This window comes from Aedes aegypti, chromosome 1, assembly GCF_002204515.2.
Source record: "Aedes aegypti strain LVP_AGWG chromosome 1, AaegL5.0 Primary Assembly, whole genome shotgun sequence".
Lineage (NCBI taxonomy): Eukaryota > Metazoa > Arthropoda > Insecta > Diptera > Culicidae > Aedes > Aedes aegypti.
Genome location: NC_035107.1, coordinates 214,365,899 through 214,389,358, shown reverse-complemented (window position 1 = coordinate 214,389,358; position 23,460 = coordinate 214,365,899). Strand labels below are relative to the sequence as shown.

Sequence of the window (23,460 nt, the reverse complement as noted above, 5' to 3'; positions counted from 1 at the left end):
GAGAGTTCCCATGGAGATCCCAGTAAAATCTGAAGATTCCTAGCAAACTTTTTGGTTTCCGAGATCCTAGGGATTCTCTGCGGGTTCCTAGTGCTTCATAACGAGATCCTTACTAGATTCATGAATTGATCCTGAGGTTCATTGCAAACTATTGATATTAAGGCGAAGTAGGCCGTCATTGAAATTTGTGCGCGTCGTTGATGATTGTTGCTAATTCATCTTACGATTTCGAATCAAAGAAAATCAGTTGGTTTTGCACTGACTCAGCTGAAAAGGTATCAGCATACTTTATGCATGTTAGCGCGAACAGTGATACGGGCTCAGAATGGGTACCACTTCTAATACTGCATTTGGTCCCTCGGTAGTGCAAAAGGTACCCAAGTTTGACAGATCGCAGTACACTTTGAATGGCATTCTAGATTACCTTATGAGCCATAAAATTTTGGGCAACTGCAAGGGACATGGGGGTCTTTAATTTGTCTTTGGTGATACATTTTCAAGTCAATATAAACTATCAAGACTGAGTTTTATCACTTTGAAATGCAAGCTGAAAAGTCAGAATTGTTGCCAAAACGAATGACGGGCTACTTAGCCTTAAAGTGGGATTATATGAATTCCTATCAGATACCTAGGCATTTGCAGCAATATTTAGGCATTCCAAGCGGAGTTTTATTATGAGTCTAGCATTAGCCAAGTTAGCCCAAGTTTTGGAATATTTTTTTAGTCAATAAAATAGTAGAAATATGGCAAGGTTAATTTTCAAATATATGTAAGATTGATTTGTGTTGAATAAGTATAAAACAAATTTAAATTTGAAATGTATCTACTGTATTTCGTTAAATAACTTCAGTTCAATTATCCACTTTGCACTTTTTAAACGAAATCGCATGGACGAACACGATTTGAGAGAAATGCTTAACGATCAACACCAGTCCCACCACTTTATGATACAAGTTTCCCCGCTGTGTGCACTTATTTTCACTATGGAAAACCTTCGTACTTCTTCACTGAAGGATTTCATTCCAATCACACGCCGTAAAACTTCTGTAATTCACGAAATTATATGAAAGTTCCTCAACGACCGTGTAAAATTGAGAATGCAGACAAAGTTTTTGTGATAAAAAATATCAAGCATCATTATGGATTTAGAGAAGTTTCATGGCAGATATACATTTGCGAAGGAACATCATGGCACGTTAACAGGAAATTTCTGTTAAATCTTTTGTAGAATAATATTGGGCGCTTATAAGGGTAATTTTGCACAGTAATATCGTACTATAATCCAGTCAAAATATCGAGCTTTTCTAAACTGAAACTCGGCGACTGTCGTTTTGTAGCTACTTGCCCATTACTTACAGCGACTGCGACGGAGAATCGCCACGATTTCGTTGCTATTTTGATGCATGCACACTGTACAGTTTCAGGAGCGTGTCTAAAACTAAAACACGTTATGGTCGTTGGTCTAGATCAGTGATTCCCAAAGTGGGCGAATTCACCCCCGGGGGGCGATTTTCAGGCTCAATGGGGCAAAATTTTGTAAAACAGAATTTGGGGGGCGAAAAATCCAGAAAGAGGGCGAAAAAGCTAACACGGGAGCATTTGAAAATAATTGCACATAACATTTAGAGGACACACATCTGAAGGATAAACAATTCCAAACTTAACTAATCCGAGGAATATTTTACCTTATATAGTTATATCTCTGATTATGATAATTTTAAAGAGATAAAGGCATTACTTGATGATTGTCAAACACGAAGTATTAGTGTTATGCATGCTGGATTTGTTTAAATCATGTGCAATTTTAAGAATAATTGATATCTGAGATTTTCATAGGGTCGGACAGATTAGTCATAGATAAAAAAAACCTGACTTATTCCACCGATGGTGAGACTGAACCCTTCTAACATTTCCATACAGGTTTGAGATAATTATTATTCATCATTCATTTGGAACCTTGTACCAGTATAACTGAACTTTAGAATGTTGTGACTATGTTCTATCTGCCCTAATAGTTTATTGGTTTGCGAGAAAGTCCTGGAAACTGCACGTCAAAAGGCGGATATCAAATTTTATTACTTTTCATACGCTTTTTATCATAGTTTAACCCTCTAATACCCAACCCCGCCTTTAGATGGGGTACACTTCGGAATTTTGTGTATTTTTTCGTAGCTCGGAAATCAAAATGATTTTATATTTGGCTTAAACCTTTACTCATAACACGCATATAAGAAAAGTTTTTTATGACTTTAAATTTTTTTTGTATTTTTGAAAATTGTTTGAAAAATTGTATTCTTATATAACCTACAAATGCCCGGGGTTCATGTAACGTTTAATATAAAAAATCGTACCTTTTATATTTTTCTACGATAAACATATCACAAAAGAAGAGCCTGGTGGTATTGAAATAATTTCAAACCTGTTTTTTCGTTACTTACACGGGAAATAAAATATGCTCCGAAAAAAAAATTAAAAATTAATATTTTTAAAAGTACCGAAAAAATTTATTTTTTTATTATTGCCAAAATTTAACAACCAGAAAAAATGAAAAAAGGTAGGGATGTTCAAAAATAAAAATTAAAAACCAAAATCAAAAATTTGCGAAAAAAAAATAATTGCCCAAAACGTGTTCAGAACGATTTTACATAACGAAAAATAATACTTAAATCGAAACTAAAAATTTGGTTATTAGAGGGTTAATGGGGTCTATAAACCCATGTTGCCATCCTGTAAAATAATATCAAAAAATGAAAAATTGATGTCCTAAAATGATTTTGCCAGCGATTTTTTAAGATTTATGTGCAAGTTTAAATTAAAAAAGGGGAATATTAGAGATTTAAAAATTTATGTTTTTTGTCTCTATAATTTATAATTCGATTGAAAAATGATTGTGAATGATGTCAGAGCTTTCAATCAATAAAAAAGAGCTTGAATCGGATTAAAAATAGCTGAGAAATTGATCAAAATGTAAAAAGTTGAATATTTTAGAAAAAAAAAAATTCCAGTACCTTAGAAAACTCTTCTAATGATATTTCTATAACTAAAGATCCGATTTCAATGAAAATTTGAAGGCTTATGATTCAATGTCAGAGCTTTCATTAGCCGATAAAGAACTGGAATCAGTTTAAAAATGGCTGAGAAATTGATCAAAATGCAGACAGTTGAAAATATTAGAATATGCTTTTTCTAGTACTTCACAATACTGTTTGAATCATAGCTCTGTAACGAAATGTCCGATCGCAATGAAGTTCAATAGCGTTTTATGGGAATGTCAACCAGTCAACCAGAAGGATGACGGTAGCCTTCTGCAGGACCATGACAGCGGAGCTCTGCAAGCTAGTTTACTGCTTTTGCCCTATTTCACAAAGCACGTAGAGTGCCGGTACCAATGGTTGTAATGTACCAGTAGATTGGACTATGGAATAAAACGTACATTTTTCGATAAAAACGACATGTGTTATTTTTGGTGGATAGATCGCCTCTAGTTTAGTCGATTTGCCAAATTTCAGCTTTTTACTCTATCAAAAAGTCATATAAATAATTAAGTTAACGCAAAAAATTTGCTCCCTTGCACCAATAGTCGCCGTCGTGTTCCAGTAGTGGATCAACGGATGGAAGCAGTTTTTAAAATGGATGTATAAAAATGAAGAAAAGTCCCAGAGATGATCTTTATGCTTCATTCGAAAGATATTAAATGCTGTTTCGATGGAAAAATGTAAAACCCGTGTAAAAATTTACCATTTTGTTCAAAATTCCTTGTATCATTCCCGAACGTCTACTACTGGAGCACTAGCGCAACTACTGGAACACGTGTACCAATAGTGGCTCAAGCGATTTTATGTTAAAAAATTAGTTTTACCACTCTTTTTATATTTTTCCCCTATAGTAGAGGTTTAAATCTTTCTGTTGACGCCAAAAGATCTCTGCTAAGGCTATTCGTTATTTTGTTATGATTTTTAAAAGCTTAGGTAGTCCACTAATGGCACCGGCACCCTAATAAATAGATGCTGGTGCACTCAAGAGAGCAGTTTTAGTTTCGGAGGTTCCGATATGCTTGTTCTTTACTGATGTAAATATAAGTTTGATTGTAAACATGTGACATCACTCCTATCGTACCATATACCTTCCGGACAACTAGATCATTTTTTTTTCGCAAATTTGTTCGAGATGAGTAGGAATGACGTCGTCAAGTAGCTGTCAGTTGTATCGGAATATATCACCTTTCTTATATAGCACACTGTGATTGTTCCATTCGCGTCCAATTGAAAACTGAGCTGAGGACGCGAACAAGTCTTCAAAGTATCCTTTGCATTTTTTACCGCAAAATAAATATTCAAATCGTTATAACTTTTTTGTTTTCCAATATTTTTGCTCCATTTTTTCACAAGTTTTCAAAAAAACTCTTCTAGTTTATGAATCCGTGTCGATATTAATCATTGGTGATCTGGTTTTGAATATATTCTGATGTTCCTTGGGGGGCCGACATTCTCCATATAAAATGTCTTTGGCCGCCATTTTGTTTTTGGTCAATGTATCTGAAAAATAAAATGTGGATTATATAATACCAGGCAATAAGGAGCTACTCTAAAAAAAAATCATACAAATCAAATAAGAATTCTTGGAGATATCTGAAAATTACAATTTGATGTTTTTTGAAGTTTTTAAGATCTTTATTTGACCAGCGTACTACCAGAAACCTAAAAGCTCATTATTCAAAGACGGCTACACCGAATTGCTTCATTTTTTTTTCACAACATACTCTCATTGATGTATTGTTCTGGATAGTGAATATCCGAATACGATTGAAATTCTGTAGCCTAAGAAATTAACGAGGGGTTATGGTTACGGATTGGTCCCCCAAGGAATTTTGGAATATCTTCGGAACCACATGACCAATGATCAATATCGATACAGATTCTAAAACTAGAAAAGCTTTTTGACAGCTTGTGAAAAAATGGTGCCAAAAAAATTAAAAAACAAAATAGTTATAACGATTTGAATAATTATTTTGCGGGAAAAAATGAAGCTGCCGTTAGAGGAGTTAATGATCTAAAAAAATATCAACTCCTTCCGTTGGGCGAACATGGGTAGTAGGCAAAGCAATCATGCAATTATTCATTGTGCGGTTGAAAAGCTAGCAAAATACTACACTCAAGATAAAGTCCCCATTTGATTCATGTGCCGGCTTACATTGGTTTTTGCAATGTGGGTTTGCACATTCATAGTATGTGCGAAATTAATAAATTTTTGCCAATCTTTGTTTTCATTGAAATTATTATTACTTAATATGTAATCCATTATCTGTGCACATACTTTTCGGGGGTAGCTTTAATGAAATATATTGATCGGCACATCACTTTTTTTTTGTTTTCTTTTCCCATTTGAAGTCAAACATTTCAACTTTTCGTTCCTTGAATCAGAATTATTCCATCGGAATCACAACCATTTATGCAATTTTGATAAAATTTGGGTTTGTGCTTCGAATCAAATGAGATCCAAGAAACAATTAATAATAAGCAGGTTATGATGAGCACAACGAAGTAAGGGAAGTTTATTAAAACAAGCTAATAATGAAAACACATGTATCACGAGGGAATCAAAACCATTCATGGTGAAACTTGTGTTGGGTTTATTTGTGGTTCACTACATTTATGTAAGAAGGTATACAGAAATTTTCGATTCCATGATTACCGCATCTGCATACATGCAAATAAATGTTAGTATATCAGTGGAATTGCAAATGTTAGATAAATACCTTTATTTTCTAAGGATATTGCCGACCTACTGCAACAAACCGATATACCGTAAAATCGGGTGTAATTGATCAGAAGGGTGAAATTGATCATCGTATCACACGATTTTATTTCTTCGTAATGGAGCATAAATATCAATGTAAGCTGCAGTAAATGAACGTTGTTTGTCGTAACTATTGTCGAATAGTGTGTTGTGAAGTTTTTTGCGTTGAAGAATGTTTATTACTATAAAAAAAATTTAAAAATCATGCACGGTATAGTATTGACAAACACCTATAAACTTCTATTTCTAAGCAAGGATTTGAACATGGTATAAACCAGAAAGTTTGTGAGGATGCTTGAGATATATCCGAAAACCAGATTTCATCACCAAAACTCGTACCAAACCATTTGATTGAAATAATTGAATTTCTGTTATATATCATTGATTTTCTTAGGAAATTGCATACATTTAGGCGTTTTCCGCGTAACTCTTGAAATTTAACTATTCGTTATTTATATACATATTGCATTGTTAAGATTTTGACAAGCATATTCGGATTCGGGGAGCTCAAGTTTATCATGTAGAGTTGTTTTGAAAACTAACAATAATGGCATTGACAAGTGATCAATTTCACCCCGAAATGAGATCCCCTGATTTTTTTTTTTATTTTAAAGATATTTGTTAACACTAAAATGACATTTGTTAGAAAATTTCGGTACATGAGTCGATGAGGCTCACCTTCGTACTTGTTTTCCTACATTTAGTTGTTTGGCATTGTTAACATTATATAAAACAGACTAGAAAAACCGTGAAAAATGATCAATTTCACCCGAAATTACGGTACATGTTCTCCGGGGATATCACAATCGCGGAAACTTTTTTGGATACTATGTTTGTTGTTTTACAATGTAATTCAGGAGGGTATAAACCTTGCACATACTTTGAATATTCTTCAAATGATATGTAGGTGTTACACAAATACATTGTGTTCAATACGAACATGATGAATATGGGGCATAAATAGAAATAATGAGAATGAAAATTCAGCCAATTAATGTGCAACTGCACTTGTATTTAAGGGGACTGTCTTCTTGAGTGTAGACAGCAGTTGTCAGCGATTGAAAATTTTGAATAATATAATGCGGAACTTTATCTAATTTACTCAGGGTTCAATTGAATTCTTTTTTGACTAATTTAATAATTCTTTGTTTTCTTGATGGAATTCAGAATTTTCAAGCCGATTAATAAGATTTCCAGCAAGACCTTAACCGGATCTGTGATCTTCCCAGGCCGCTCTTAGAACGTTTACTGTGTATTTTATATTAAATTTCAATCAAATAAAATAAAAGGATACCCGAGGAGGAAAGAATAACTCCTCAATAACATATGCATACCATTTTTTGGTATCATACCATAATTAGGTATTGTTCAGTTGTCAATACCTCATTTTGGTATCAAGTATTATTTAGGTATTACAATACCTAAACTAGTTATCAGCTTGGTATTAGTAGAATATGCAGAAGGTATTATTTGAGGTATTTTACCTCTTATGCAGGGCTCATTCATACCTTATTCAGGTTGTTAGTATTGGAAATTATCTGGTATGGAATACCTCAATTTGATATTCAGTAGTTATTTTCTTCTGCTCGGGTATTCTTAACACATCCTGATACTACCATTCCCAAATTATGTAATTTACAAGCCAACGATTATGAAATATTTGAATGAACGCTAAATCAAATGGGAGCAAATTAATACTACCCGAGCAGAAGAAAATAACTACTGAATACCAAATTGAGGTATTCCATACCAGATAATTTCCAATACTACATATCTGAATGAGGTATGAATTAGCTCTGCATAAGGCGGCATCCATAAATTACGTAACGCTCGAAGGGGGGGAAGGGGTAGGCTCGAACGTTACAACTCATACAAAATTTAAAAAAAAATCCATACAAAAAACGTTACGGACGGGGGGAGGGGGTTGAAAATTTCCAATTTTAGCGTTACGTAATAAATGGATGCCGCCTAAGAGGTAAAATACCTCAAATAATATCTCAAGCATATTCTACGAACACCAAACTGATAACTAGATCAGGTATTGTAATACCTCAATAATACTTGATGAATGAAAATGAAATTTTTCAATTGTAGTTCAATACCTCCAGCAGACCTCAATAGCTGTTTGATACCTCAATGAGTATTTTTAATTGTTTTGAAGATTTTTTTCCATACCATTATAATACCAAATTGAGGTATTGACAACTGAGCAATACCTAATTTTGGTGTGATACCAAAAAATGGTATGCATAAGTTATTGGGGAGTTATTTGTTCCTCCTCGGGTAGTTACTTCTTGGACTTGTCTCACCACACCGACACGCAGAATAAGCCTGACTGAATGCGATTAAGCTTTGTAGTATATAGCTATTTCTGATGTGTAACAAAATCTATCCTAACAATTAAGCCATATCAACTAATATTCGACAATATTTGGTGATAAACTGCCAATTCTCTTGTAATAATTGGCGGAAATTTGGAGGTGTTAGCCCTCCTGGAAATGTTCAACCATCTCCTGGAAAATTTAATTTCTCCAGCCTTCCTCTACATTTGAGTTAAAGTTACACTTATGCTTGTAATTGCTCTATAGGCACCATCCTGGAGATAATAAAAAGAGTATATTCCTGGAGGTCCAATTCTGACCAATAAATAGTTAATCCTTTATACGGCATTGTTATACAGACATCAACAAATTTCCTTAGATTTTATTTACTAAAACACTTTAAGCAATAATCAATAGTTCAATTTTAGCAATATCCCAACGTCAGAAATAGTCGAATCCAAAACAGCTGAAATGATGTGCATCAATGATGCAATATTTTTGATCAAGTGATTATAGGAGCAATGAAATACGTGGATTAAAATTCATCATTAGAAAATGAAAATGTTCAAGGCACGCTTTTTAAGGCGAAGTAGGCCGTCATTGAAATTTGTACGCGTCGTTGATGATTGTTGCTAAGGTTTATGGACAAAAGGTCGAAAGACAAAAAGTCGAAAGGACAAAAGGTCGAAAATGATTTGCTTGGTGGGAAATTTTTCCTTCTTTGAAAAAAGATTTTCGACCTTTTGTCCCTTCTTTTTTGTTCTTCGACCTTTTGTCCTTTCGACCTTTTGTCTTTCGTCCTTCTGTCCTTTCGGCCTTTTGTCTTTCGACCTTTTGTCATAGATTCACTTTATGTATGTTAGCGCGAACAGTGATACTTTTTCAAGTCAATACAAACTATCAAGACTAAGTTTTATCGCTTTGAAATTGCAAGCTGCAAAGTAATCATTTCTGCCAAAACGAATGACGAGCTACTTAGCCTTAAATTTATCTTGTGCAATGATGATTTCGGAAGACTGATCGTGACAAAATATCCACTTATTGGTCGAACACCTGTTGTGTAAATCCATTTGATATACCGTAATCCGGGGTAACATTGATCATTTTTTTAGTTTTTCTTAAAATTTTGATTTCACAATACAAATGTTACAAGTTTCATATTTTTAAAACAAGTACTGGCACCCACCGCTCCTAGCTAGGTACTTTATTTTGTTTTTCGAAAGATTTAAACATGTTTAAATAAATGTTTTAAGTGATTTTTTGATTCAGCTGATATGGGGTAACATTGATCACCCAAGTAAACAACGTTCGCTAATATTGGAAATGTCGTTACTTACTAAAATCAGGGCCCCTGAAGCCGAATATGAAGACCAAACTCTTACAAGTCATTTACTTTTTGAGTTATTTCTAAATTAAAAACACCTTGAACCGCGTAATACGCCTAAAAGTAGGCAATTTCCTCAGGAAATTCTACATTCGTAATAGTAATTAGTTAATGTTGCCTAAATGAATAAACTTATGAAAGATTTGACAACGGAATCGTTTTCGGCGATGCCATTTTTAGTAACACCCGCATTTTCCTTGATCACATCGTCTGCAGAACTCATGTGAGACATGAATTTTCGGTAGTGTCAGTGAAAATGATAGAAATCATTGCTTCAAAAAGTTGACAAATTTGCGCATGAACTAAACGCAATTTTGGCAAAAACCTTAATTAACATTGGCTTATGAATATACGAAAGAGAGGCACCATTCATGGTTCGAAAATGCTTCATCAATAAATCTTTATTTGAACGTTTAACAAGATGAGTCTTCCCGATCAATGTTACCCCGCTGATCAATGTTACCCCGGATTACGGTACTTGGGTTTGAGGCCCTAAGTTTTACCAAAGGTTCGCCAGCATTGACCGAAGGCCGTGCAAGCTTTTTTGACTCTGAAATCAATGTGAGACGTCCAAGAAAGTTTGGAATCTAGAACGACTCCGACATACTTTACCTGATCAGTTACATTAATCTCAGTGCCAAAAAGACGTAAAAATTCCATCGCGGTTTCCTCTTTCCGTAAACAGAACAATAGATATTGTGCTCTGCAAGATAAATCCACGTAAAGCGATTATTTGAAAATGTCGATATACCATCGCAGTGATAATGAATATCACCAAATGTTTCAGATTTAGCAAATTTGAAACATTTGTATCCTTGAAGAACGAAAAAATCCAAACCTACTTGAATTTTGACGTTGCGTTTGAATTGCGCGCATATCTTCTGCGCGTTACCGCCGCCGCTGAATGTGGATTTAATATAAGCGCCGCAATAGTAAAGTCGAGATAATAAGTCGAGTCTAGTACACGACACTGAAGACGGCCTTACAGTTGACGTCGAAATACGCGTATCTGTCAGAGGATACAAACTTTAGTGGAACTAAATGGTATAGTACTAAATTTGTTTTTTTCATATACTTAGAACAATAGGTGTTTTATTCGGGTTAACCGAAAGGCCATATGGACTTATCCACGGTCTTCTTTTATCTGCAACTTTCTATTTATTTTCTGCTCTAAATGCGGGCAATGTTTACATTAAATGACATCCGGATCAACATCCGGACAACGAATGTTCACCGGATGAACATGAAGTGAGTGAATGCACAACGAAATCGTTCATTTTTTGTAAACACGGCCCGCAGTAGAAGGTTTTCTTCCTGGTGGAAGAAGCAGCGTAACGTCATTGTAAATTAGTTCATTGGCGACATCAACTCTCGACTACCTGAAGAGCACTTTGCATCAGGTCGAATAGGGTGTTTAAGCACATACCAACTATGAAAGCTGGATAGTCGTCGGCAAATCCATAAGTTGGAAAACCGCTATTATTGAGTTGCCTCAATAGCGTATCTGCTACGAGATTCCACAAAAGTGGTGACAAGACTCCCCCTTGGGGGCATCCGCAAACACTCCATTTTCGAATCGCTGCTTGACGCAATGTCGAGAAGAGATGTCGGTTTTTGAGCATTTAATGAATCCAATTGGTAATCATTGTAGGTAGCCAATGGTTTCGTGCGGCTTCCAATATGGCATTGAAAGACACGTTATCAATCGTTGGGGCCTTTCTTAGCCGAGTAGTTAGAGTCCACGGCTACAAAGCAAAGCCATGCTGAAGGTGTGTGGGTTTGATTCCCGGTCGATCCAGGATCTTTTCGTAATGGAAACTTCCTTGACTTCCCTGGGCATAGAGTATAATCGTACCTGCCACACAATATACGAAAGCGAAAATGGTAACTTAGGCAAAGAAAGCTCTCAGTTAATAACTGTGGAATGCTCATAAGAACACTAAGCTGAGTAGCCGGCTCTGTCCCAGTGGGGACGTTAATGCCAAGAAGGAGAAGAAGAAGAAGAAGAAGACATGTTATCAAAGGCACCCTCAATATCCAAGAAAACACCCAAGCAGGATTGCTTCTGAGCGAATGCTTTCTCGATATCGTATACAACTTTGTGTAAAAGAGTCACAGTGGACTTTCCAGATTGGTAAGCATGTTGATTCACTTGAAGAGGCATATTTGCCAAATAAACATCACGGATGTGATGATCGATAATGCGCTCCAGACATTTCAGAAGAAAAGAGGTCAGACTGATTGGTCTAAGACTCTTCGCTTCTTCATACGACGCACGTCCTCCTTTCGGGATAAAAAAATGATAAGACATTTGGTTCATCCGTAGATGCTATGTCCACACATCCGGGGAAGTGGGTATTGAATAAACATTCTAAAACTTCTTCATCGGAAGAAGTAAAGTCACAATTAGGTAAGCGAATCTCGTTCACTTGGAAATCCTTAGATTTTGCAAGGATTTTGTTCAGCCGACAGACTTCACTCAAACTGGAAACATTTGTACAAAGGATTTTTCCAGCCGGATCGTTCAGCAGAACGAAGAGCCTTCTTGTAAGCCTTGCGAGCTGACTTGAACGAATCTGATCCAGCTGAACGGCGTCTGTTCCAACTCCTTCTACATTGTTTCCTGAGTCTAGTCAGATCGGAATTCCACCATGGGGTCCCTCTTATAGTCTTCACAGACCGCAGAGGGCATGCTTCTTCAAAAGCTTCCATAATGTAGGATATTGTAGTATCAACGGCATCATCCAAATCACTTGGATTTTCAATGGACAGAGAATATCCATGATATTTGGTCGCAACCAATTCAATATACAGTTTCCAGTTTGTTGACCGGAGATTCCTAAAACGCAAAGTCTGCGCAGTTACATTTGAATGTTCAAAGAAGATGTAGCGATGATCAGATAATGATTCCTCATTTGATACATGCCAATTCGTTAAATCGTGACTAATTCTATTCGAGCAGAGCGTTATGTCTAACACTTCTTCTCTATTAGATACCATGAAGGTTGGGCCTATGTAAAGTAATCCAAGATCTGTACTACTTAAATATTCCATCAGACTGGAGCCTCTCAAATTGATATCTGAGCTGCCCCAGATGTTGTGATGAGCATTGGCATCACTGCCCACAATCAGCAGAAGGCCTTTTGTTACGCAGTGTACGACAACTCGTTTGAAGTCATCCGTTGGGGATGGTTCATCATGTGGTAAATAAACCGAACAATAGACGTATTTACTTGACGGGGTTGGTGGTCTAATGGCTACCGCTTCTGCTTCATAAGCAGAAGGTCATGGGTTCAATCCCTTTCCTCGTACTTTGTAGTTGTATCTTTCACTTGCTTCTATCTACTACTCTTATCTATCACAGTTCATAGCATTTGCTAGAACCCAAGACGGACAGAAATAAACCGTTTCCCTACGCTTCCATTCGTTCTTCATTATAGCATGCCTTCTTTTACGCCTGATACATAGGCAGTCTGCTAACCAAACCAGCAAGCCTCTCTGCCATAAAAATTACCCGACCCTTTCACCCCTCTCACATGAACTGGCGTTGAAGCAGTGGTATATACGGTCGACCGTGGGAGCCAGTTAAATGCATCATCATTTCCTTCCCCTTCCTCTCATTGGTCTGCATTCTGACGTGGCAGGCACCATTGTTGCCTAAAAATAGAAGATCACCAGCGCTTATACACTGAGGGTGTCTGTTAATTCCAAGCGGTCATCTGGTTGGTTCCTTGTGCAAGTGCAGCTGATCTGTCGATACTGGGGTAGCAACCACGGGCGGCCAATCAAGCTCAAGCTCGAACATAGACGTATTTCCTGTTGAGGTCACCAACAGGAACATCGATTGTGACAGCACATACATCTCTGGTAGTTAACTCAGAAATGAGTGTAGCAACGATTGCTTTATTAACGAGCACGCATGCGCGAGGCATGGAGCGCGAGTTTACCATTTCAAGTTTGCTGAAAGTAGCAAAAACTGGGTATTTCTAAAGAAGAGCTTTGGTTTATACGGAGTTGAGTTTTGTGAGCATTAGGATAAGCTTTCATTTTTGCAAGTATTAGGATAATATATCCAAACTTTATTGCAATCAACTACAGATTGCACACAGACTTCGTTCTTTGATGGAGAGGGCTGTGTCATTCGCAAACAAAGATGTCGAATGCTTTTTCTATGTCTATATGTTGCACGTCAAAGTTGATGAGTTGTCGAATGTCCATGTCGGAATCCAAACTGCTCATTGGCAAAAATTGAATTTTCTTTGATGTGGACCATCACTCTGTGCAAAATTACCTTTTCAAAAACCGTATTGAATTGCTTTGCGAATAAGTGCAAAACACCAAATACAAAAAGACATCAATTTTTGCAAGTAATTTTGAAGCAAATTAACTTGCTGCCAAGCTTTTTAAAAAATAGAGTTCGAATCTCTTTTGAGTTTGGATCCAGGTTTCAAATAATTTCCAGTAATAACTGCTATATGTATGTTGTTAGTTGTTATAAAACTAAACAGCTCGACCTCTTTACCAGTCAAAGAACGAGAACAATTTTATTAGCAATTTTTTCATCAACTTCGGTTGCTTCAGCCAGAGCTGGTTTTGAACATGTATTTCTCAGTATAATTTCTTAACAAAACCATGCTTCCTATCCCACCTCACTCTCATTCAACACGCGCGCCTCAGCAAAAATCGACGACATCGCCAAAAGAAAGCAAATCCTGTGTTTACATCCTCGCAAATCGAGCTCATCGTTAGCGCGGCAGAAGAAGATTGTTCCAACAGCGTGTCGCCTTCGTCGTCATCATCGCGATCTGGTCGGTGAAATGTTTTTTTCTGTTTTGCCAAAAAACCGGCGGAAAAGTGTGCGCGAAAAATAAGACGACGTGTGAAAACGGACGAAGAAGACCGTCGTCCAAAATAGAACACTAACAGGCAGACGAGCTTTCCCTCCCCAAATCGTACGGTGTCGGCGAAGATAAAACAGATGTTCGATCGCATTTTCAGTGACGAGGATTCACCTGCTGTTTTTTGTGCGACGAATTAGAAGCAACCGTTTCGAACAGGCTGTGAATTTAAATCACAGAAGAATAATGCAACTGAAGACGGTTTCGAGGAAGAAGAAAAAGTGCATCGTTTGAAAGCAAGTGAAATCAATCGGAACAAGCAGGTTGTTTGATTCGCGTTTGGTTGATGTGAAATGTGATTAAATTTCTTGTTTTCAGCAGTGTGCTAATAAATGACTCTGAAAAATGTTCCCCAGTGTTTAACAATAAGAGTCCCGGGATCAAAAAAGTTACGCGTAGCTCTGGGATTAAAAATTTGTCAATTTATGTTCGGCTGTTTGTCAGCGATGGTTCAACCGATTTTTGGCAATTCTTTCACGTATACCATGTCCTTATCCTAGAGTTTTGTACGGTTTAGATGAAATGTTCGAAGAGATGTTCCAATTTCCCCTAGAGCAACAAAACCAGTACATTTTTTGCACACTGAAGCTACATCAGGAACGTATCAAATCTTACCGAAACTTGGTGCTTATCCTGTAGTAACATTTTTTATATCAACCGATTGAAATTTCAGGTACAACTAATAATTGATCCCGGGGCTCGGAGTGTTAATCAAAAAATAATTGATTTTAAATGTACAACCGTCTTCCCAGTCGTTTTTAGTGACTGTCATCATCACCGTCTAAAAATACGCAACCACGACGATAAAAAAAGCGTACAAAAGTGAACGTGATTCTCGGAGCTTCCTTTCGATCGTTTTCTCCAATTTGGCTTTGGGACAGGTGCCAGTGACAAAGCCAGGAAGCCGAATGATATTAAATTGGGAACGTGCTGTCCCACCCTGTGATTGAACGCGCTCCATCCACTCCAGCATCAAACAGGAAACACAGTTCCCTCAAACGCTTCATCAAACCCATCGATACATCCGGAGGTCGTGAAACTGACATAAAATAGCAGAACAGTACAACAATTTGCATACATTATTCGGACAAACACGCTACAGACGTTCATTGCCTCAGAACAGCAAAAGTACACCGGAGACAACAGAACACTACAACACCACAAAGCAGTCCAACATGGATGTCCAAATTCAGGTACTTTACTGAAAAACTATTCACACTAACTGTTGATCAAATAAACTACTAGACTCGGTGTTGGTTGGTAGCATTTGCTAACATTAACCCTGGTTAAACTTAGTAATCTACACCTGCTTATATTACAATACGTGTATTTTTTACACGAACTAAAGCTGGGCTTGTGAGTGCAGTCGATTCGTTGATCAGTATAGAAAATGAGGTTGTGCCTCTTAGATTCTTTTTGTATAAGATGTATTCAACAGTAGTTTACGCAACAAGTTTCAAAAATATAATTGCAGAGTAGGAGTTGTACATGTACTATTTCGGCGAGTGCTGTAAAAATCGTGTTTTGCAACGAGCTGTTCACATTTTTGTTTTCAATGAAGTAGAAGACACCTTGAGAGAATCAGATATCATATCAAAATGCGTTCACAATTATTTTATAATTCACTACACAACTCAAAATAGCTACGTAATAAAAAAGCGTTAGGTAATGAATCATTACGCAACTGATTCCAGTTGATGTCTCTTATGGTACTGCATAATTCAGTGCAGGCCGTTTCATGACAGATTGGTGTGCCGATAAACAGTATATTTTTTATAAGTCATTGTCAATTACATTACACTACATTTTTCAGAAGTTGATGAACGCATCTCGATATAGTTTCTGCCTTCTACGAAATTGCAAAATAGTAGTTTATGCAACCAATTGCAGAATGATGCTTTTACAGCACTTATCGTAATTATCCTACTCGGCAAGCCTCGTAATATGTAGGCTGTTTTTATCACGAAAAAGTGTCATAAAACGCTCAACTTTCCTACGCTGAATTGTGCAGTGCCGTAGGAACTATTATGTAACTGATGTCAGTTACGTAAGGATTTATTACGCATCGCTTTTTTACTAAGCAACTGTTTTGAGTTGCATAGTGAATCATTCAACAACAGTTACCAGAAAATAAAATATCACGAATGACCGCATCTCAATATGATTCACGCAGGGTCGCGGGAAGAGGGTAGGACAGGTAGGACATGTCCTGTGGACAAAAATACATGTGTAGGACAGTCAATGCATTGTCCTACCCATGATTTTATTTGACTTTCTACAAAACTTAATGGAACATTTGTTTATCTGTAAAATATTTTAATATGAATATTGACTTCACAGAACCAATCTGGAGTTCTTCGGTTGGACTTCCGAAGCGAAGTTACAAGCGAACTAATTGTCATTGCACTATGGGCCAGGGACGCAATCTGGCGGGACAAAATTAATAACTCGGTAACGAAGCATTTCCGTCATTTGGTGTTTTCAGAAAAAAAAAATGTAACAACGAGGACCATCTACTAACATAAACGGATAGTTCGTTAATCGTCCGCATTCATTCAGATAAAATAAACAACTCACTCCAAGACGTCGAAATTCCACAGCCTACTGTTTTCAAGTTATTGGCCAAATAAGACCAAATTAGTGAATAAACGGTTTTTTCATCGAATTTGATAATTTTCTCCAGAGCCATGTCATATACTATTTTTGCTGGTAAAATTTTGCCAATCACAAACTCTGGTGAATTTTTTTTAATGATACGATGCTTAAAATTAAGGAATAATGAGAAAACTTGATCAATGAAGAAATTTTTAAACCTTAATATCTCTAAAAGCGCAAAAAATTGCAAGCTCAAATTGCCAGGCAACAAAGAACAATACTAGATGAAACGGATGTCGAAATTTCTGAAAGGTATAATTTGGTGTTTTTGAGATTTTTTCATTTTTCTATGGTTTTCTTCTCAGACCGCGATTAATATTTTCGTCACAAATATTTAAGTGTAATTTAAAATTAAAGGAAAAATATGTATTTTATTATATTAAGAAATTATTATATCAGCCTACAGTACAAGCTGGCTTTGGTTTTCATCTGGAATTTATCTGTTACAGTTTTTGCAAGCTTTCCATTTAAACAAAGCATCGGAATTTAAACACATATTAAAGCTGTGAAAACCAAACAGTTCTCAAAATCGAAGGAATCCTCCAATTGATAACTTTACTCTGCATCCTCTGTTTCAAAACATCCAAGGGTTAACATTCTCCCCGCTTAAAACCAAATTTTCAAGCTCATGACAAGAGATCGTGCACTCTGAAATTAGAGATATTTAGAGATATCGACAGGCATATGTTTAATAGAGTTGTGTTTGATCCTTCGACCTTGACGCTTGCTCCTGCGGGGGCCGGTGATGAGGGCAGGATCAAACATGTAAAGTGAAAAAGCGCCGCGTTCGATTACAGCGGGGGTTCGCTGGTTGGAATACGCTTGCCTTCCATCTAGCGAATCCGACCCGTTAGTTGGAACGACTGACAACTGGTGAAAATGCTCCACATTAACGCATCTGGAGAGCAAATCTTCACGAAACGCACATATACATACGCATTTGTTCTATATATGGAGACTTCAATGCGACGGTACTCAGACGTCAAAATCAGTTTGACATTTTCTGGTGACATTTGAGTGCTTTTTAGTTGGAATATTTTCCATCCAGCGAATATCCAACCATCGAGTCATTCCATGTAGCGGACCCCCAACGAGCGAATCCCCGCTGTAGTTCTTTTTGATCTTTCGACGTTGACGCTTGCTCCTGGGCAGTGCGCCAAGAAAGCCTGAGCAGTCGTCAGTTGTTTTCCCTCTCGGGTCGCGCGCCTATTTTCTCTGAGTGCTTTTATATAGCCGAGCAAACGAGTGAAGCTGAAAGTGGATTGTTGCTGCTCAAGGATGACGGATCGATTGGTGAGCTCGTTTCATGCTACTATTTCTAATCTATAAAATATGTATGACTGCACCTTTAATCGTTACAACGGTGAGATGTAAATATGATTTTTCAACAATATTTGAAAGGTTCGTCACTGTGAATGTCGACATAAACTCTGATTCATAAATGATTTATGTTCATTTTTTTTTCAAAACTCTTTTTTTACCTTTATTTTTGTAATTAAAAAAAAACTGAATGGTTCGACACTATAAGTGTAGACTTGCGAAAGGTTCACTTTATTCAACAAACTTTGAAAGGTGCGTCACGTCAAGTGTCGGCATAATTTTTCTCTACATAGATATTGTTCATATCAAATGAAAATATTATATATACATGTAAGCATGTTTATGTCTCACAAATAATTATTTATCATGGTCTAATCGCTTATCAAAGTGAATCCTGTGACCCAACTATCCTCCCCATTAACAAACATCCCTCCCAGTAACCTTTGTGGAGATGCAGAGGCAAACACGGTCTCCAAATAGCAAAGGTTACACACTAACATTCCTTCCCCCAATCCCACCTGACTGCAAGGACGTGGCCGGCGCCGTTATTGACCATGTATAAATAGAGGCACTGAATTATGCACACTGAAGAAGATTATGGCCAATCCCAGCCGAACTTCTAGTTGATTCTTTGTGCATTTTCACTGACTTCGGTCAATCACGGAATAGCAACTATGATATGTGTAGTCAGTCTAAGCTAAGCTAAGCTAAGCTAATATCGACAGGCATATGTTTTATAATTTAATTTTGTTGCCTGAAAATTTGAGCTTGCGATTTTTTGCGCTTTTGGAGATATTATGGTTCAAAGATTGCCCTATTTTTCAAGTTTTCTCATTATTTCTAAATTTTTAAGCTTCGTATTATTAATTGTTTTCCACCAGAATTTGTGATTGTCATATTTTTACCAGCAAAAAATATTATATGATAAGGCTCTGAAGAAAATTATCAAATTTGATGAAAAAAAATCGTTTTTTTTTCACTAATTTGGTCTTATTTAGCTAATAACTTGAAAACAGTAGGCTAATTTTGATGTCTTGGAGTGAGTTGTTCATTTCATCGAAATGAACAACTTTTCCGAACATGCCAAATCTCTAGAACATCACTATAAAAAGTTATATTGTGGCGCCACCTATGCGGACGATTTACGAGCTATCCGTTTATGTCAGTAGATGGTCCTCGTTGTTACAAAAAACTTTGCCGAAGACACCAAATGCCGTAAACGCTTCGTTACCGAGTTATTAATTTTGACCCGCCAGATTGCGTCCCTGGCCCATAGCGCAATGCTATGCCGACTCGGCTTTTATCTTGACTGTTTTTGAAAAGTCCAACATCATGTCAACGGAAGCAATTTAACCACAACGGAGGATTTGCCAGTTCGGGAGTGTCAAAATCCTTCCGAATGAAAATGTGTTGGTGGTGCTAAAGGTGCAACTGTTTGCTTTCCAGAAATGATAATCATTGTAGATAAACCATTCCATATGATTCCTCTCCTTCAAAACACTGAACTTTGAAATACTCAGTGAAGATTTCTATTCCGCAACATGAAAAATTTTAAATAAATAGAAATGTGTGCACTCATCATGATTCTTATTCCAGACACTACCTCACTTTTGCCTCATATTCCGGACACTTTGACTCGAAATCCGGACATGTCAAACAAATAATACCGTTTTGACTCATATTCCGAACACTTAAGGCCAAGCGTGTCTTTAAATGCATCTCATGAACATAAATTACATGATATCTGTAAAAATTTCAACTCATTCGTCAAGTCTGATTGTTAGCTGTTGGGTGTGTTGGTAAAAAATGTTTATTTTAACGAGTTTAGTATTGTTTTTATGCAAAAGTATGGAACAACATTTTGATCCAAATGCCGAACACTGTGTTCATTCTGTCTCATATTCCGAACACCTTGATTCAAATTCCGAACAGCACGAATAAAACGTATTCAAATCAATAATTTCGCAAATAAATTTATCTGCGCTGGTTTTACTAGCCTCGAGCTAGAGAATCATCACTACTCCCGAGGTCTAAAATAGATTGGAATATGTTTAAATTGAATTTCAATTGACTGCCATTTCCTAGTAATTTGATGACATATTTCAGTGAAACATTTCAACCAAATCGCCATACAAAAAGCGGGTGTTCGGAATATGAGTCTGTTCGGAATTTGAGACAAAACGGTAAATAGAAAAGTCAAATCATCAATTGAAATCGTCAAACCACTAGAGAGACCCCTAAGGTAGTTGGACATTATAAATATTCATAGATATCTATGGAAAATGCTTATTAAAACGAGCGTCTAAAGCCGTGGTCACCAAAGTGCGGCCCGCGGGCCGCACGTGATGTCTGTATCTCTTAAATCTGATAAGTTCCGCATATTTTTTTCTCGGGAAGCTGTTCTACTCCCAAAGTTATTAAGAACATCAAATAAAACCATTACGAAAACTATCCGCTATCAGGAATGAAAATGGTTGAAAAAACATGGCTGAGGATCACTGGTCTAAAGTGAGAACTTGTGAACCGCTAAAATTGGAACTTTTCGTGTGAAATGTTTCCCACACAAAGTAGAGTGTCCAGAATTTGAAGCTGTCCGTGATATGAATCAAAACGGTACTTTTGGGGATATGAATCCCGTTTTATCGGATAGAGAAAAGCTTAAAGTGTATCAACATGCTTGTTGATAGCAAGCATATGTTCCGATAAATTGTCGAATGACCGGTATGATAAACTGATTTTTTTTTTAATTCTTTATTAGTATCATTCCAAACATTACATTCATTTCTTATATCTAGGTGTTTTGTGTTATTAGACAACACTATCATCCTAATTTGGTAAAACAAATTTAAGATTTAATTAACATTTTGTTAACAACATATTTCATTTCATTTGCCGTAGCAGTTCAGATTTTTTACAGGAGAGTAGATTTCACCTGTTTATAACAGAAAAAAACCGCTTGAATATACTTAACCTAAACATATAACGCATTAATCGTGGCAATAGAAGATTGTAACGATTTTTGCCTGAAATTATTTATTACTTTATTTGACATTTGTTCCAATGTTTCAACATTGGATAGTCTATGTAACTCATTGGTACTATACCAGGGAGGAAGCCTCAGAATCATTTTCAAAATTTTATTTTTAATTCTCTGCAGAGCTTTCTTCCTGGTATTACAACAGCTAGTCCATATTGGTACAGCATACAACATGACTGGCCTGAAAATTTGTTTGAATATCAAAAGCTTGTTCTTAAGACAATGTTTTGATTTTCTTTTGATAAGGGGATAGAGACATTTTACATATTTATTACATTTGGCTTGAATGCCCTCAATGTGATTTTTGAAAGTTAAATTCTTATCTAGCATGAGCCCTAGATACTCAACTTCAGCTGACCAATTTATTGGAACCCCTCTCATCGTGACAACATGTCTACTTGAAGGTTTCAAATAAAGAGCTTTTGGTTTATGTGGGAATATTATTAGTTGAGTTTTGGAAGCATTAGGAGAAATCTTCCATTTTTGCAAGTATGAAGAAAAAATATCCAAACTTTTTTGCAATCGACTACAGATGACACGCAGGCTTCGTCCTTTGGCGGAGAGGCCTGTGTCATCCGCAAATAAAGATTTTTGACATCCCTGAGGTAACTCAGGTAAGTCAGATGTGAAAATATTGTATAATATTGGTCCCAAAATGCTGCCTTGAGGAACACCAGCTCTTACAGGAAGTCTATCAGATCTGGAGTTCTGATAATTAACCTGAAGTGTACGATTTGACAGATAACTTTGAATTATTCTAACAATGTATGTTGGAAAATTTAAGTTTTTTAATTTTACAATCAAACCTTCATGCCAAACACTGTCGAATGCTTTTTCTATGTCTAGAAGAGCAAGACCAGTAGAATAGCCTTCAGATTTGTTGGAACGGATCAAATTTGTTACACGTAAGAGTTGATGAGTGGTCGAATGTCCATGGCGGAATCCGAACTGTTCATTGGCAAAAATTGAATTTTCGTTGATGTGGGCCATCATTCTGTTCAAAATAACCTTTTCAAAAAGTTTACTGATGGAGGAAAGCAAACTGATTGGACGATAGCTAGAAGCTTCTGCAGGATTTTTGTCTGGTTTTAAAATTGGAACGACCTTAGCATTTTTCCATTTGTCAGGAAAATATGCTAATTGAAAACATTTGTTAAATATATCAACTAAAAATGATAAGCTACTTTCTGGAAGTTTCTTGATGAGGATGTAGAAAATTCCATCATCGCCAGGAGCTTTCATATTTTTGATTTTTTTAATAATAGTTCTCACTTCTTCCAAATCAGTCTCCCAGGCATTTTCGAAAACGTTCTCTTGATTAAGAATATTTTCGAAGTCCTGAGTAACTTGATTTTCAATTGGACTTGTAAGTCCTAAATTAAAATTATGCGCACTTTCAAACTGCATAGCAAGTTTTTGAGCTTTTTCGCAATTAGTTAGTAATAATTTGTTTTCCTCTTTCAATGCCGGTATTGGCTTCTGAGATTTTTTCAAGATTTTAGATAATTTCCAAAAGGGCTTAGAGCCAGGGTCCAAATGAGAAATTTTATTTTCAAAATTTTTGTTTCTTAATTGAGCAAAACGTTTCTTGATTTCTTTCTGCAAATCCTGCCATATAATTTTCATAGCAGGATCACGAGTGCACTGAAATTGCCTTCTCCTCACGTTTTTAAGACGGATCAAGAGTTTAAGATCATCGTCTATAATCACGGATTCAAATTTTACTTCACATTTTGGAATTGCAATGTTCCTGGCTTCAACAATGGAATTTGTTAAAGTTTCAAGAGCATTGTCAATATCAATTTTAGTTTCTAAAGAAATGTTAACATCAAGATTAGAGTCAACATGCGTTTCATATATATTCCAGTCAGCTCGTAAATAATTGAAAGTGGAGCTGATAGGCTTGAGAATCGCTTCTTTAGATATTTGAAATGTAATAGGGACATGATCAGAATCAAAATCAGCATGAGTAATCAGTTGGCTACAAAGATGACTAGAGTCAGTTAAGACCAAATCAATCGTAGATGGATTTCTAGAAGAGGAAAAACA

General features: G+C 36.4%; 1 protein-coding gene across 5 annotated transcripts in view; it reads left to right on the top strand.

Annotated features, from left to right (window-relative positions):
• The window catches only part of LOC5572167 (filamin-A), a 391,843-nt gene that overhangs the window by 13,317 nt on the left and 355,066 nt on the right, over nt 1-23,460 (top strand). The window contains exon 2 of one of the 5 annotated variants that reach the window (XM_021857518.1): nt 15,152-15,592. The exons of the other annotated variants lie outside the window; for them this stretch is intronic. Coding sequence (XP_021713210.1) covers nt 15,575-15,592 — 18 coding nt within the window. The 5' untranslated portion in view covers nt 15,152-15,574. The remainder of the gene's footprint in view (nt 1-15,151; nt 15,593-23,460) is intronic. 5 annotated transcript variants of the gene reach the window in all.